At 48.2% G+C, this 17,302-nt stretch overlaps 2 protein-coding genes across 12 annotated transcripts in view; one reads left to right on the top strand and one right to left on the bottom strand.

Annotated features, from left to right (window-relative positions):
- Positions 1-7,628, top strand: part of LOC105485681 (kinesin family member 24) — a 77,059-nt gene extending 69,431 nt beyond the window's left edge. For all 7 annotated transcript variants that reach the window (XM_011748039.3, XM_011748040.3, XM_011748038.3 and 4 more), the window contains 4 exons: positions 356-465; positions 2,071-4,314; positions 4,882-4,975; positions 5,527-7,628. In XM_011748039.3, coding sequence (XP_011746341.2) covers positions 356-465; positions 2,071-4,314; positions 4,882-4,975; positions 5,527-5,667 — 2,589 coding nt within the window. In that variant the 3' untranslated portion in view covers positions 5,668-7,628. The remainder of the gene's footprint in view (positions 1-355; positions 466-2,070; positions 4,315-4,881; positions 4,976-5,526) is intronic.
- LOC105485683 (ubiquitin associated protein 1) overlaps positions 7,486-17,302 on the bottom strand; it is a 74,293-nt gene continuing 64,476 nt past the window's right edge. For 4 of the 5 annotated variants that reach the window (XM_011748044.2, XM_071077927.1, XM_071077929.1 and 1 more), the window contains 3 exons: positions 10,020-10,202; positions 9,225-9,326; positions 7,486-8,620 (listed from right to left, as the gene is read on the bottom strand). In XM_011748044.2, coding sequence (XP_011746346.2) covers positions 8,480-8,620; positions 9,225-9,326; positions 10,020-10,202 — 426 coding nt within the window. In that variant the 3' untranslated portion in view covers positions 7,486-8,479. The remainder of the gene's footprint in view (positions 8,621-9,224; positions 9,327-10,019; positions 10,203-17,302) is intronic. The other variant, XM_071077926.1, reaches the window with a different exon arrangement.

Raw genomic sequence — 17,302 nt, 5'->3', positions numbered from 1 at the left:
TTTACATTTTCACATATTGCCAAACTGCCCTCTGGAAAGTTTGTCCAGTTCATGGTACATGCCAGCATAGAAGAGTACCCATTTCCCTGGACCCTCACCGGGGAAGAGCATCATTAGTCTCTTAATCTTATGACCTAAAAATACCGGGTTTTTAAATGGTTCGTTTGCATTTTTTGGATTGGTGATGTGATGAGTACCTTTTTCTGTGTTTATTTGCCATTTGTATTGTTTATTTTGTGAATTACCTTTTTGTGGGCAGAAGGGAACTGTGGCCCAGCATCCTGCACCTACTAAGTAGTCAGTATGCACTTTGTTAATTGACTTCACTCATTGACCTGCCTTCTGTTTTGGACAGGTCCTGAAGGACTCTTTCATCGGCAATGCCAAAACCTGCATGATCGCCAACATCTCACCAAGCCACGTGGCCACTGAACACACTCTGAATACCTTGCGCTATGCTGACCGGTAAGTCAGCTCCCAGATGGCAGGCTGTGTGTAAGTGTGCATGTGCGTGCCTGTGCAGCAGGCGTGTGTGTGCAACACATGTGCACGTGTGTGTGTGCAAGTGCACGCACATGTCTCTCCCACTCACACACACACAGGAATCTGACTTTGAGTGCCACAGCCTTGTTTTTGGCAATTAGTCATTTGAAGACTGTGACCTGGTAGGCCCTATCACTTTGCAAGCATGACAAGAGGAAGATGACACATTCCCTTGTTCAGGAGTTGACTCTGTCAGTGGCTTTTAAATGGCTAGTGGGAAGTGAAATATTAATGGGTGGAAGGCTCAGTGATGTTTTCTTCCTGCTGGCCTCAGCCCAAATTGTAAGAGATAGAAGACATATGACTTGTCAAGGCAGAATCACTTAGAGCTATGTATGTCCAGAAGGGCCCAACCCAGACATGTTAGAGGATAAAGTGAGGCCCAGAGAAGGCTAGGATCTTTCCAAAGGCTCACTAGGAGTTGGTGTCAGAGCCAGCAACTCTGCCTGCCTGGCCAGGCCTCCTTATGGGTGATTGTGGTATCTGCTGGGATTCCTTCCATCTCTCACCCTGTGGTCACATGTGCCTCTCCCAGTAGGTAAGACGTTTTTGATTGCCATGACTGGGAAGAAGTGCTACTGGCATCTAGTGAGCAGAGGCCAAGGATGCTACTAAACGTCCTTCAAGAAATAATTATCTGGTACAAAATGTCAATAGTGTTAAGGTTGAGAAACCCTGGGAATAGACAAGTCATTTTTCCCTTAATGGAATGAGCACAAGCCTGCGTATTTCTGGAGGTTTTGCTTCCTGAGGTACCAGCAGGTTTTTCCAGAGAAGCCTGAAAGGGGGTGGTTTGCAGAAAAAGAGGACTCTGCGGGATTGCAGGTAAGTGGTGGACACAGACTCCTGAGTTGGCCTCCCTCCAGGAAGCAGTGTGGGCCCTGCATGAACACAGTGCACTTCTGAGACTGGCATCTCTGGCCTGTCCCGTACATGGGGCTGTGGTGATTTCCAAAAGGCTTCTTCTGATCGTAGAATGCTGGGTGCATGCTTACATCCTCAGGGAAGACACTGTTCTTTCTCGTTTGTTTGTTTTTTAAAGACAGAGTCTTACCCTGTCACCCAGGCTGGAGTGCAATAGTGTGATCATGGCTCACTGCAGCCTCGAACTCCGGGGCTCAAGCAATACTCCTCGCCTCAGCCTCCCAAGTAGCTGGGACTACAGACATGCATCACCATGCCTGGCTAATTTTTTTATTTTTAGTAGAGACGAGGTCTTGCTATGTTGCCCAGGTTGGTCTTGAACTCCTGGGCTCAAACGATCCTCCTGCCTCAACCCCCCAAAGTGCTAAGATTACAGATGTGAGCCACTACAGCCAGCCAACACTGCTCTTTTTCATTCAGGTACAGAGGGGTATCTCATGCTGAAACAGAATGTTCCCTTTTCCTCTTATTATATCCCAGGTAAAGAAGTAACTCCCAATCCTTGTAATACTCTTCTTTGGTTTTTGTTTTCCCAGAAAGCTATAGAAAAGGAATTGCAGAACGTGTGAAAATACACATTTAACATAAAATGATTATTTACAGGGTCAAAGAACTAAAGAAAGGCATTAAGTGTTACACTTCAGTTACCAGTCAAAATCGGACATCTGGAAACTCCTCTCCAAAACGAATTCAGAGCTCCCCTGGGGTTTTGTCAGGGGACAAATGTTCTCCCAAAAAAGTCAAGCTGGGACTTCAGCAGTCACTCACAGTGGCAGCCCCTGGCTCCACAAGAGGGAAGGTCCATCCTCTGACCAGCCACTCACCCAACATTCCTTTTGCTTCTGCACCTAAGGTCTCTGGTAAAAAGGGTGACTCCAGAGGGAGTCCTTCACAAGAGTGGGTCATTCATGCTAGCCCTGTGAAAGGACCCGTGCGCTCTGGACATTTGGTCAAAAAAAGGGCAGAAGAGTCAGCACCATTGTGCTCTGAGAAAAATCGAATGGGCAACAAAACTGCCCTTGGGTGGGGAAGCAGGGCCTCAGGCCCAGAAGGCCTAGTGCGTGGTAAGGTGTCCACCAAGTGCAAGAAAGTGCAGACCGTGCAGCCAGTACAGAAGCAGCTTGTGTCGCGAGTTGAGCTCTCCTTTGGCAATGCCCACCACAGAGCTGAGTACAGTCAAGACAACCAGAGGGGCACGCCTGCTAGGCCTGCCTCTGAAGCTTGGACAAATATCCCGACACAGCATAAGGAGAGGGAGGAACATCTGCGTTTCTATCACCAGCAGTTCCAACAGCCACCTCTCCTCCAACAGAAGTTAAAATACCAACCACTGAAAAGGTCTTTATGCCAGTACAGGCCCCCAGGGGGTCAGGTCACGAATGAGACTCCCTCTCTGTTCCACTCTTACTCTGACAACCATGATGGAGCCCAAGTAGAGGACCTTGATGACAGTGATTTCAGTGAAGATTCTTTTTCACACATCTCTAGTCAGAGGGCCACAAAGCAAAGGAACACTCTGGAAAATAGTGAAGATTCATTCTTCCTGCACCAGACATGGGGGCAGGGTCCTGAGAAGCAGGTGGCAGAAAGACGGCAGAGTCTGTTTTCTAGCCCCAGGACAGGTGACAAGAAAGATCTAACTAAAAGCTGGGTGGACTCCAGGGACCCCATAAACCACAGCAGAGCAGCACTCGATCACAGCTGCAGCCCAAGGAAGGGGCCCGTGGACTGGAGCAGAGACAACTCTACTTCCTCAGGGCCTTCTCCCAGAGACAGCCTGGCAGAGAAGCCTTACTGTTCGCAGGTAGATTTCATATATAGACAGGAAAGAGGTGGAGGCTCTTCCTTTGATCTCAGACAGGATGCCTCCCAAAGTGAGGTTTCTGGGCAGAATGAGGGCAACTTGCCATCCCCTGAGGAAGATGGTTTCACTTTCTCATTGTCCCACATTGCAGTTCCTGGATCCCCAGACCAAAGAGACACAGTTACCACACCTCTAAGAGAAGTAAGTGCAGACGGCCCAATCCAGGTGACCAACACTGTAAAAAACAGTCATCCTGTCCCAGGAGAGGACCCTACGGGGCAGTTAGGCACGAACGCTGAATATGCTTCTGGACTCATGGCTCCCCTCACCGTGTCCCTCCTGGAGAACCCAGAAAATGAAGGGTCTCCTCCCTTGGAGCAGCTGGTCCAGGATGGGGCTATGCACAGTCTAGTGGCAGAGAGCACAGGAGGCCCAGTTGTGGGCCACACAGTGCCATCTGGTGATCGAGAGGCAGCCTTGCCAGTGTCTTCAGCAACTGAGCACCTGTGGCTCTCATCATCTCCCCCTGATAATAAGCCTGGTGGTGATCTTCCAGCTCTGTCCCCATCACCCATCCATCAGCACCCAGCTGACAAGCTGCCTGGCAGGGAGGCAGACCTGGGAGAGGCCTGCCAGAGCAGAGATACTGTACTTTTCTCCCACGAACATGTGGGTAGTGAGCAGTATGATGCTGATGCAGAGGAGACGGGGCTGGATGGCTCCTGGGGTTTCCCAGGAAAGTCCTTCTCCACCATACTTATGGGGGTACCCCATTCTGGACCTGCGCTCACCCCACGAACAGGAAGTAGTGATATGACTGACCAGCTCTGGGCCCAGGAGAGAAAACATCCTACAAGGCTTGGTTGGCAGGAGTTTGGTTTGTCCACAGACCCGATCAAGTTGCCCTGCAATGGTGAGAATGTCACATGGCTCAAACCCAGGCCTATCTCAAGGTGCTTAGCAAGGCCAAGTTCTCCCTTGGTTCCCAGCTGCTCTCCCAATTCTGCAGGGACACTCCATCAGCACACCCTGGAGCAAGCACAGTAAGTTGGACACTTTCCCTAAGACTTGAGCCCCTTTTGCACTCACCCTCCACTCCAGCTTACTGTTTTGTCATGGACAAAGAGAAGCCATGCAGGGGTATGCAGGTGAGCCAGTCTGCTTCTAGCTCGAACACTCTGCTTTGGTCCCGGGCCCCTCCACGGGAAGTAGAAATGAGAGCAGACCAAGCAATAGGCTCCATCTTGTGCCAAGTATGCCAGTTGCAGTCACAGCCTTGAGAGCCTTTCTGCAGGGAAGCTGTGGGAAATGGGCAGCTCCTGTGGAAGAGCAGCAGCACCCGGCCCTGCCCCTCAGTACTGCTGAGGAGGCAGGGGACAGCTTGGGAAGCCCATCTCCCTCCCTGTATCTCGTTGGTACTCCGTAATTCCTTACCTAATCCTGAGAAAGAGCAGGTGAGGGGGAGCTGGGTGTTAAGATGGCCTTGGTCAAAACCTTGACCATTTTCGGCAGAGGCAGCTCTCAGCTTAGAAATGAGATCAGCTCCAGAAAGCTACCCAGGAGAGGCTGGGAGGCCAGGAAGATCACGGTGTTCTCTCTGGTGTTCCCAGGCAGGTGGTCATCCGAGCACACCAGGAACAGCTGGATGAAATGGCTGAGCTTGGCTTCAAGGAGGAGACGCTGATGAGCCAGCTGGCTTCCAATGTAAGTAGCCCTGGCTGGACACTCACGGGCTGTTGGGAATTAGCCTGCAGCTAATTTGATGGTCATCCTTGTTTGCTGTGGCTGTGTCTGGGGAAAGGGTCTCCTGGCACACACTAACCGTGACTGAGGCCTCGCCCCTCCTCTTGCCACGCCTTTGAGACATCTTGAGTATAGGTACAGGTGGGAGATGGTGCAACACTTGCCTTTCCCAGGCTAAAATGTTTCTAGCTTCTATCCTTAGCTGCTCTGCCTTCCAAGTGGTTTGTCAGGGCCCCTCCCTGTGACTAACAGTGACCAGTCTGCTGCCTACCACATGTAGGTATTTCTACCAAATACCCTTCTGCCCTACAAAATACTCCTCTGCTTGGAAAGTGTGTCGAATGCAGAGCAGCGGGCCCTACCCTGTGCCATAGCAACTATCCTACATGTTCTCCTGCCTGAAGTGTGGCCTGGGTTCGGAAACTTTCCTGCCAGAGGAGGGACTAAAAAAGCAGATCTGGCAGAGCGCCAGCAAGAGCAAAAGCTGTATTCGTCCCTTGTTTCCTTCTCAGGATTTTGAAGATTTTGTGACCCAGTTGGATGAAATCATGTTTCTGAAATCCAAGTGCATCCAGAGTCTGAGGAGCCAGCTGCAGCTCTATCTTACCTGCCACGGGCCCGCCGCAGCCCCTGAGGGAACAGTGGCGTCTTAGAGCCAGACCCTGTGCCGAGACAGCGGGGGCCCTGCAGGAGCCTGTGCTGGGCTCTCAGGGGCTGGAGGAGCCTCTGCCAGGTCCTCCCTGCACACACCAGAACCCTACACGCTGGTCCTGCCTGTGCTAGCCTCACCCCAGCCCCACGTGGCCTCATAGGTCCCAGCTTCTCCCTCAGTTCCATGCACAGGAGCCCCTCCAAGGGTGGGCCAGGCTGAAGAACCTAATGCCTTTCCCTTGGGCCTAGAGAATGTGCTTAATTGACCCCCTTGCCTGTGGGAACATATTTGGGTCTAATAACCCTGAAGATGTTTCTAAGTTTGGGGATCAGAGGATGGGGTGGTCAGTGGTAGCCTAGAGGTCAGAGGTCATAAGACACAGAAGACAACATGCTGAGCCCAGAGGCTTCACCAGCTGAATTCTGTGCCTGACTTAGAAGACTAAACACTGGCCCAAACTCAAACATTGGTGCTGGGGGACAGGGGTGGGGTGAGCTCTGCCCCATCAGCCCTTGGAGATTGATTTGGGGATTTAGAGACGTTTTTAAAAATGTAGATTGGTCAAACCTTGACTTGATGTGTCACTAACAGCAGCAGATGTGGGACAGGCATTATACGTACAGCTCCCTTCCCTTCCTGCAATCCAGTTTTGAGACAGAAGAGGGTGCCTGTGTCACACATCAATTTTTCTCCTGACTTTTGTGGGGGTGAAAGGCCTCTGTACAATGCCCGATACTCTCATGCTTCCGTGGCACCTCCTGGCTCCTATCTGGGACACCTCACTCGCCAGCCCTGTCATGGAATAGTCCATCTCCTAGCCTGGTCCTCATCCAGTTCACCCTGCCCAGCCACCCTGCCTCTCAGGGGTCTGTGTTGGGAACCTTGGCACAGAGTGCTCTGTTCGACAGTCTGAGGCCTCTGAAACAGAATTCACACACAAGCATTCAGCCGAGTTCCGCCTGCTGTGTTATCTTTTTAGCAGGAAGTAGCTCAGGACAGGGAAGACAAAGTAGCCTCCAGGTGCCAATTACTTTAAAGCCACTCTGGGTCAAATGGAGATTCATGAGTCACAATTTTGGCCCGAACACCCATTACTATGTGAGCTTTTATTTCCTTCAGATAAAGGATAACTTTTTACGGTTTTAAAAGGAGGGCTTAATTAAAAGGCCAAGAGAAGGGTTAAATGGCTCTCTTGAGACACTAGCAGCCTGGCCCAGCCACCTTGTCAGCCTCACAGTGCCTCACCTGACCGCCAGGGGGCATCCTTATTGGTGCTTCTGGCCCCAGGGCACTGCGGCCTCTCCTCACATGATCACTAAAAACCTTAAAAGACCCAATCTAGCCAAAAGCTCAAGTGGGACAATGGCACAGTTTCAAGATCAAGGACAAAAACTTTAGGAATGAACCCTGTTCTATCACATACAACAGCATCACTGAGAGCTGGTGAGACAGTTTTAAATCCAGTCCTGCTTGTGGCAAATGATGCATAAATGCCGGCTGCTCACAGTAAAAGGGCTTCTTCCTCTTTTACTGGGTGAGCCCCCTGAAGGTCCGGCCTATCCCAACTCCACAGTCAGGAAGGCCTATGTCCTTGGTCTGTGGACGGAGCTGGGTCAGGTTTAAAAAGACTCAGTCTAGGCTTGCCTTTGCAAACCAAAAAATGGGACAGGTCTGAAGTGGGAAGAAAGTTCCAAAACAGAAAATGGTTAGGTCCTACTCTATCCCCAGCAAATCTAAGCAAGAAATCCCTTTATATACCACATGGCCCCCCACTCCCACAAAACAGCCTTGGTAATAAAGAAGTTATCAAACCAAGACATACCTTTTAGATTTTTATTAGTAGTTCTCTCTGAAGAATCAAAATAGTTAGCAAATTATTTTAGATTCATCAAGACTGTATATCCTTTGTATTTAGATCTTTAATGATGTACAACATAATACAAAACAAACCAAAGAGACTGATTTCTATGACTAGGTGTTATTCATTGTGTCATCCTAAAGCAGTGGGCTGGAAGGGAAGCTGTTCAAGGAGAACAGAGGTGGAGTTAGTGCTGGCCGACTAAATCATGGCCTGTCTGCTCCCCCATTCAGTGTGCTGGGAAGGGGCCAATGATTTCTTAAACTAACAACTGTTTCCTAGAGCAGGGGCTCTAAAACCCTGGATAGCAGAGGACTGTGGTCCAAACCAAGCCAAAAGAAACAGGCTGGGGTAGGGAAGCGTGGTGACTGCCTGGCAGAAAAGGCAAACTCTGGGCCCCATAGGGAAAAGTGCATTCTTTGCACCTCAGAGACATTGCAGAACCAGTGTTAACACTATGAGACTTTGTTAGGAGGGGAAAAAATAAAACCCTGGAAGAATCTTTCACTTGAACTCAACTTGATTAGAGTTCAGTCCACCAGTCTCGGGGGAAGGGGAAGCACCTAGCTCCACAGCAGCACTGAGTCTGGCCCTCCCGCCCCATCTCCCCAGCCCCTCTCAGCAACTAGGCCAGGCTTTAGCTGAGGACATAAAGACCCCAGAAAGACTAGGGCAGTCTCTCTGGAGGACTGAGGTGGGAAGGACACTTCTCAAAATGCAAATACGTTTAATATGGAAGGAGCCAGGACAGTTCTGGGGGCACTTGCCCGAATCTTCCCCACCTCCCCAGCTCAGGGCCTAGGCTCACAGAGACTGGCGAGCACAACCTCCACATCTGACCTTCTAACCCCCAAAAGAAAATCTGGAAGCTGCCCTTTCTCTTTCCCCACAGATGGGCTCTGCAGGGCCTCCCAGGGATGGTGGTTCTGCGGCAGGGCCTAGACAGGGCCTGGTCTCAGCTGGCTCCTGCCCGAGCCATGAGGTCTTCCAAAGCATTGTCCTGGTCATTGTTGTGTAATAGCAAGACTTCCTTAATGTCTTTCAGCTCAAAGCCCATCTCCTTAAATTTGCTCATTAACTGAAGAAACTCCATCATCTAAGGGAGAGAAGAGAACACAGATTAAAGAAAAGGGTGGGGTCACAGCACAGCCGAGTGAAGGAGTATGTGTGTGGGGGACTGGGGGAAAGCGGAATGGATTGAGTCTCCATAAGGTCCCCTAGCAAGCAGAGGTGGGCTGTGGTGGAAGCCAAGGCAGACGGGTTTGGTGACAGCCATCGACCTTCAGGAGTCAGCCCAGTCCCAGCTCACTCTTGCGACCTCTATCTGGGTCCCACCACCCACATCCATCTTCCCACCAAGGAAGGAAACTGAACCCAGACATGGCTGCTCTTCAGAGAGCAGTCTAGGCAAAAAGTCCAGCAGTCTCCCTCCCTAGTCATCTAAAAGTTTGGTTTTTAGCTCAGGCCAATGTTCCCTTCCCTTCACTGGGATTCTAAAGTTTTCAACCCAATGCTTCAACCACCAACCCAAACACAGGCCTCGGCCTGTCTGAATGCTTAGGAGATTCTGCCCTTTATGTGCCTCTACCTGTAGTCACTGGCAAAGCAAAAAGGTTGTGTGTGGGCCAAGGGAAAAAACCAGGACGGACTACTTGGTCCCTCCTTTCCAGAGGGTTCCCATGAAGCGTGAAGACTCCCACCTTTTCTTCTGAACACTGGTGCATTTCCAGAGCCTCTTCCACTAAAAGAGGGTCGAAGCCCTTCTCACACAGCTGTCCATGTGCAAAGAGATAGTCAAGAATCTAAGAAAAGAAACAAGGGATTTAGCACCTACTGCTACTCTTTGCTGTGCTTTCCAAGAGACCTCAACAAACTGGAGTGTGTGAAGTCTGATCCCCACCCCACCCAGGCCGTCAGGTACTGGATAGGATTTGATTTTGTGCCTTGACTGTGTCCAACACAACAGGACCCCAGTGACTCTTTACTGAACACAGGCACAGCCTTCTAAACATGAGTAGGCATTTTCCAAAGGAATTGCTGCCACAGCTGACACACCTATCAGAATGTCAACTCCACAGCCTGGGCAGGCGGCTACTCTAAGAAACAGCACAAGTCAGAAAATGTCACCAAGGTCTAACACTCCAGTACCCTATTCAACATTTTGGGCATAGATGACAGGATGAAAATTCCTGGAAGGAGACATTTGACCATACCCCAAGCCTAGCTTTGCCCCTTTTGGAGGGGCAAAGAAAGGGGCGGTAGTTGGAGAACAGCTTCAATTCTCCCAAAGCTGTCTCTCGGCCTGGGTCCTGGAATAGCTTCCAAAAGAAGAACTGCTCCCAAGGCTACTGGCTTTCCCCAATACACGCCCTATGTCCTCACAAACCCACAGGAAAGGAGGCTGGTGCTACAAGTCTGAGGGGCTCTAGGACGGGGGGGACGCTACTCCAGCTCCACAGGTCTGAGCCTGCCCTCCTGGCTGACCAACCACTCACCTGCTCAATATTCTCTCCTTTCTTCTTCATGGCTCTGAGGACACACTCATACGAGTAGCCCATGTTGACCACCGTCTCCACACACTGCCGCTCACTGGGGGACAGCATCTGCAGTTCAGAGTAGGCCTGGGGACAGCTGGGCATGTTGGGCACTTGTGACACTGAGAAATTAGCAGGGGTGACCTAGTAGTAGAAAAACAAGAAGATCAAGGCAAGAAGACCTGGGCCCCCAAATAAGTCACTGAGGCAGCCTAGTCCAGGGGTTGGCATTTCTGACACTATTCAAGCCCCAAGACAAGTGGTCGAGTTGGAAGAAACTGCCAGGTTGCTGGCCTGACATCCTGAAAAGGAACGAAGAGGGGAGGGAGTGCCAGCTGAGAGGGAAAAAGCTGGGGGTCATCTGCAGCTGTGGCTGTCCTGCTCTGCCCTCGTCCCACCTTGGTGATCGAGAAAGCACTACACCACCACAGGCCCTTGTGTGCCCAAATCTCCAGGGCGTGAGTTGAAGAAAGAAGTTGTGGCTGCCCCCAGGACTGATGTCGAAGCTGGCTGCAATGATTTCTCTCCAGAATTGTCCCTTTCCCAGGCTGAAGTATCAGTTCTGAGGGGTCATTCTGCACTTCAAATACTCCCACTTTGGAGCTAATCTATCCCAAAGTCTCTACTCTTGGGCAGAGGCTGTGAGTGTGGTTCCCATGCATGGACAGTTCAGGAACCCAGGGTTTTGAGGGGACTCCACACCTTTGCCCTACATCATGTACTGTGCTTCACTTCCTGCCAAAGCTGCCATTCTACAGTGCCGGGACAGAAGGCATACTAGCCACACTGGGCTGGATCCCACAGACTGAATCTGAACTCTAGGGACCCGCCCACCAGCTAAAGGCAGCCTGCTCCCTGCCTCTGGAACTTAGTAACCCCAATCTGATAGGCGTACAGAGTCCCATGATTAACTCCCCTACCACTTCTGATCACAAATCAGGCCCAAGGCACGAAGACAGCACACTCCCAGGCCAAAGGACCCATCCACCATAGGAACGAGGTCATAAGACCTTTTACAGCTTGGCACAGGTCTCAAGATTACCAGGGAAGACGTTTCAGACAAAATTTTTTTGTATTTCCTTGTTTTATTCTGGGGGAGGGGGTCATGGTTAGGTGGTAGGAAGCCCTCTGTCCTAGAAGCAAGTTCGAAATTATACAGATATAACCAGATGCTCTCCTCAAAGTCTGTTGGGGAAAGCCAGGACAGCTATAGGCCTCAGAGCCCATTCTGTTTGTGCTTAATCATCTCACCCACAGCACACTCAGCAGCCCAAGCACAGGGCTGTCATTAGGTTACAAGAGTCACAATAAGGCACAGGGATTAGATCACACCAATCTAGCCACTTGGCAGGTCTAAGATTGTGTCTCCCTCTTTAGAGACAGGCTTTAACCTGGGCTAAAGAATATCAACAGCCACAGAGTAATGCCAGCTCTCACATGACGTTCCCCAGCCAGGAAGGAGTCAGGACTATTCTTCAACTGCCTGCCCGTCTCATAATGCCTCCTGAATGGCTGGTGGGATGCGGGCATACACCCAGAATACTGCACATTACAAATGTCAATAAAATCATATCTAGCTGGGCACAGTAGCTCACACCTGTAATCCCAGCACTTTGGGAGGCCGAGGCAGGTGGATCACGAGGTCAGGAGTTCGAGACCAACCTGGCCAACATAGTGAAACCCCATCTCTACTAAAAATACAAAAATTAGCCTGGTGTGGTGGCACGTGCCTGTAATCCCAGCTACTCGGGAGGCTGAGGTGGGAAAATCGCTTGAACCTGGGAGGCAGAGGTTGCAGTGAGCTGAGACCATGCCATTGCACTCCAGCCTGGGTGACAGAGTGAGACTCCGTCTAAAGAAAAACAAAAATCACATCTATTTTAAACATACATGCAGTACTCACACCCTACTGGTTATTTCATAATCTTTAGGTAAATATGGCATAAATCCAGAAAACTGTTCAGATTCTTTGATCCAGTTGCCTATTTATAGGAAACCAGTCTAAAGAAATAATAATAATGCAAACCAATATTTATATATAGGAATATATCCATCTCAACATCATTTGTAATAAATATTAGGGTCAACCTACCAAATATCCAGCACAGGGTGTTAGGTTAGCAAATAATGAACATATGACTGTTAATTATTTAAAGCATCTGAAGTGAAAAAACAGCGGGTGAGGTGGCTCACACCTGTAATCCCAGCACTTTGGGGGGCCAAGGCGGGCGGATCACCTGAGGTCGGGAGTTCAAGACCAGCCTGACCAACATGGAGAAACCCATCTCTACTAAAAATACAAAATGAGCCGAGTGTGGTGGTGCATTCCTGTAATCCCAGCTACTTGGGAGGCTGAGGTAGGAGGATCGCTTGAACCCAGAAGGTGGAGGTCTCGGCCAAGATTGTACCACTGCACTCCAGCCTGGGTGACAGAGCGAGACACCGTCTCTAAATAAATAAATAAATAAGAAAAAAATAAGATATATTTACTAATTGTACATGCTCTACAATTATAGCTATACGTTTTTAAAAGATGCATGAGATATTAAATGACTGATTTTAAATGGATGATTTTAAAGAATCATCTATCCTAATAGAGGATACTTTCCTTAAACAGGGACAAACAAAATAAGATGTCCCCTTCATATAAATGTTTTATGAATCAAACAGGCAATAGGCTAATCCAGCAGACCCCAAACAGACAGACAAAGTTTGAAAGGATCCCTCATCAAAATTATAAGTGTTTAGTTTCTCCAGTTAGTCACCAAATTTATTTACTCCAAAGTACCATTTTCAAATATATATAATGCTCTTAGGAGTAATATAGATATGACTTTTTAAACACTATTAACTGCATTCATGGTAGCCATTTGTCATTATTTTTTCAATAAAAGAATAGTAAAATTTAGTTCCTGGAGGGGCAAAGGTTGACTCTGGCATAAAAAGGGATTTTCATACTCAATGACTGAAGTGCTCCGTATTTGTAACCAAGTAGAACTAGACAAAAATGAGAATTATTATGAAATCTTTCCAAATTAAATATGAGGGAAAGTAAGTTTGTGAGAGGAGACAAATATTAGTGCTCAAGCTTCTGAAGAGTCTGAGCATGCTCTCAGGCCTCAGAAGGTGGCAGTCCTTTCTATACCTATGCAGCCCTCAAGCATAACCTAAAGACAGCTTCTACCAAGTCTTTCCATACACCTCCTTTTCCCACTGCTAATGTGTGCACAACTCAACAGGCACACTGCCACCTGCAGTCCCACAGAGCTTTGGGCACGCTGCTGGCAAAGTACTTACCACATTACATTAATGTGAGCTTGCAGAGATCAGTTACCATGTCATGCCCATTTCTAAATCCCCAGGGCCTGGCTCTTGACTTTACACTTACTGGTCTTCATCAACAGTTGTGGAATAAATTGAAGTCCATTAGAATTTTCAAAGGGAGAATTTCATTTAACACGCTAAAATGATCAAATGTCTTTACCATCTCTTCTTCCCAAAAGCCCACTAAAATGATCACAAACAAACAAAGGCCAGGCACAATGGCTCATGCCTATAATCCCAGCACTTTGGGAGGCTGAGAAAGAAGGACTGCTTAAGCTGAGGATTTCGAGACCAGCCTGGACAACATAGTTGAGACCCATCTCTACAAAAAACAAAAAGCCAGGTGTGGTGGCACATGCCTGTAGTCCCAGCTACTCAAGAAGGCTGAGGCAGGAGAATCACTTGAGCCCAGGAGGTCAAAGCTGCAGTGAGCCGTGATTGCAGAGTAAGACCCTGTCTCAAAAAAATAAATAAAAATTTTAAAATAAAGAATTAAAACTGTATTCATCTTTAAAGCAATAAAAGGAAAGGGGGTAGCAGTGGACAATATATTTCTTCTTCTTTTTAAATAAAAAAAACAAAGACAAGGTCTCACTATTGCTGCCCAGGCTGGCCTTGAAGTCCTGGGCTCAAGCAATCCTCCCACCTCGGCCTCCCAAAATGCTGGGATTACAAGTGTGATATATTTCAATGCAATTTAAGAATGTGGAAAGATAATGAAGGGATGGTAATTGCCAGCAATGAAGTTATAAAGTAAGTAGAAAAGGGGGAGTCAGTCTATCAGCCCATTAGGACCCCTAAGAGGGGCTCAGACTCTGGAAGCACAAGGTAAAACTGGGATAAGGCAAAGATACACACAGTCAGTGATCAGAGCAGTAAAGCCCTCGGTGAAACATTCCCCATTCATCCCCACCCTGTGCAGGAGGCAGAAGGTATAGTCTCCAGAAAATGGGAACCAGAGACCAAAAAGGACTAAGCACCAGGCACAGTGTGGGGCAGAGTCAAGTGAAAGAACTTAAACAAGGATTAAGTAAAAGCAACACACCAGCGTTCCCCAACATTAGTCCTCAGCCAGAATTCTCTGGAGAAACCCTCACTTCCAAGCCCTTCATATGTTTACATTTTGGGGACTTCCCCAGCAAAACCAATTAACTTTCAACCTATAGTGAAGTTTAATGATCAACAAGCACACCTCTGACACACAAACTTTGTGACTTGTTATTTTTTTAATGCCTCATACATACACGTGAATAAAAAGCCAAAGCCACCAGCATGAAAACATCAAACCAAAAGAGGGAATAGAAAAAGCACTTGGAAATTTAAAATATGATAAAGTAAAAACTGCATTTTAAAAGGTAGTAAGATACAGGCTGGGCATGGTGGCTCATGCCTTTAATCCCAACACTTTGGGAGGCTGAGGCAGGAGGATCACTTGAGCCCAGGAGTTCAAGACCAGCCTGGGCAAACAGTGAGACCCCCATCTCTACAAAAATTAGCTGGGCGTGGTGGTGCACACCTGTAGTCCCAGACAGGAAGCGGCTGAGGCAGTAAGCTGCACTCCAGCCTAGGGGACAAAAATCTCATCTCTTAAAAATAATCACCTACTCTCAGGTTCAGGGGGGAAAATAATTAAATAAAATAAAAGGTTGTAAGATTTAGTTTTGTTTTGTTTTTGGTTTTGGTTTTGGTTTTTTGAAGTTGTAAGTTAAGGATATGTCCCAGAAAGTAAAACATAAACAAGATCTGCACTCCCATGTTTGTTGGAGCACTGTGCACAACAGCCAAGATTTGGAAGCAACCTAAGTGTCCATCAAGAGATGAATGGATAGGCCAGGTGCAGTGGCTCACACCTTTAATCCCAGAACTTTGGGAGGCTGAGGCGGATGGATCACCTGAGGTCAGGAGTTTGAGACCAGCCTGACCAATATGATGAAACCCCGTCTGTACTAAAAATAAAACAATTAGCCGGGTGTGGTGGCACACGCCTGTAATCCCAGCTACTTGGCAGGCTGAGGCAGGAGAATCACTTGAACCCGGGAGGCAGAGGTTGCAGTGAGCCAAGACCATGCCATTGCACTCCAGTCTGGACAACAAGAGCAAAACTCTGTCTCCAAAAAAAAAAAAGATAAATGGATAAAAAAAAAATGTGGTGCTCATACACAGTGGAGTACCCATTCAGCCATGAAAAAGAATGAGATTCTGTCATTTGCAACAACATGGATGGAACTGGAGATCATTATGTTAAGTGAAATAAGCCAGGAACTGAAAGACAAACATCACACGTTCTCACTTATGTGTGCAATCTAAAAATCAGAGCAATTGAACTCATGGACATAGATACTAGAAGGATGGTTACCACAGAGGCTGGGAAGGGTAGTGGGGGGCTGGTGGTTAATAGGTACAAAAAAAATAGAAAGAATGGCTGTGCACGGTGACTCACGCCTATAATCCCAGCATTTGGGAGGCCGAGGCAGGTGGATCACAAGGTTAGGAGTTCAAGACCAGCCTGGCCAAGATGGTGAAACCCTGTCTCTACTAAAAATACAAAAATTAGCTGTGCATGGTGGCAGACACCTGTAATCCTTGCTGCTCTGGAGGTTGAGGCAGAGAACTGCTTGAACCCAGGAGGCAGAGGTTGCAGTGAGCCAAAATCATGCCACTGCACTCCAGCCTGGGTGACAGAGTGAGATTCCATCAAAAAAAAAAAAAAAAGAAATAGAATAAGATCTACTATTTGATAAGACAACAGGGTGATTATAGTCAATAATATTTAATTGGCCAGCCACTGTGGCTCACACCTGTAATCCCAGCACTTTGGGAGGCTGAGGCGGGTGGATCACTTGAGTACAGGAATTCGAGACCAGCCTGGCCAACATGGTGAAACCCTATCTCTGCTAAAAATACAAAAATTAGCTGAGCATGAAAGCACATGCCTGTAATCCCAGCTACTCGGCAGGCTGCAAGAGGCAGGAGAATCGCCCAAACCTGGGAGGTGGAGGTTGCAGTGAGCCGAGATCACGCTACTGCACTCCAGCAGTAGCTGGAGTTTATTTATAATAATAAATAAATATTTATTATTAAATAAATAATATTTAATAGTACATTTAAAAATAACTAAAAAAGTATAAATGGGCCAGGCATGGTGGCTCACGCCTGTAATCCCAGGACTTTGGGAAGCCGAGGCGGGTGGATCATGAGGTCAAGAGCTTGAGACCATCCTGGCCAATATGGTGAAACCCCATCTCTACTAAAAATACAAAAATTAGCTGGGCATGGTGTCGCACACCTGTAGTCCCAGCTACTCAGGAGACTGAGGCAGGAGAATCGCTTGAACCTGGGAGGCAGAGGTTGCAGTGAGCTGAGATTGTGCCATTGCACTCCAGCCTGGCAATAGAGCAAGACTCTGTCTCAAAAAAAAAAAAAAAAAAAAAAAAGAAAAGAAAGAGAAAGAAAAAGAAAAACCCCAGAACTCATCAGGCCCGGTGGCTCACACCCGTAATCCCAATATTTTTGGGAGGCTGAGGCAGGTGCATCACTTGGAGGTCAGGAGTTCAAAACCAGCCTGGCCAATATGGTGAAACCTGTCTCTACTAAAAATACAAAAATTTACTGGGCATGGTGGCATGCACCTGTAATCCCAGCTACTCAGGAGGCTGAGGTGGGAGAATCGCTTGAACCTGGGAGGCGGAGGTTGCAATGAGTCGAGATCGTAACACTGCACTCCAGCCTATGTGACAGAATTAGAATCCGTCTCAAAAAAAAAAAAAGAGAGAAGGCCGGGCGCGGTGGCTCAAGCCTGTAATCCCAGCACTTTGGGAGGCCGAGACGGGCAGATCACGAGGTCAGGAGATCGAGACCATCCTGGCTAACCCAGTGAAACCCCGTCTCTACTAAAAAATACAAAAAACTAGCCGGGCGAG

Source organism: Macaca nemestrina, chromosome 14, assembly GCF_043159975.1.
Source record: "Macaca nemestrina isolate mMacNem1 chromosome 14, mMacNem.hap1, whole genome shotgun sequence".
NCBI lineage: Eukaryota > Metazoa > Chordata > Mammalia > Primates > Cercopithecidae > Macaca > Macaca nemestrina.
Note: the sequence above shows the minus strand (reverse complement) of the source record. Positions and strands in the feature narration are given on the sequence as shown.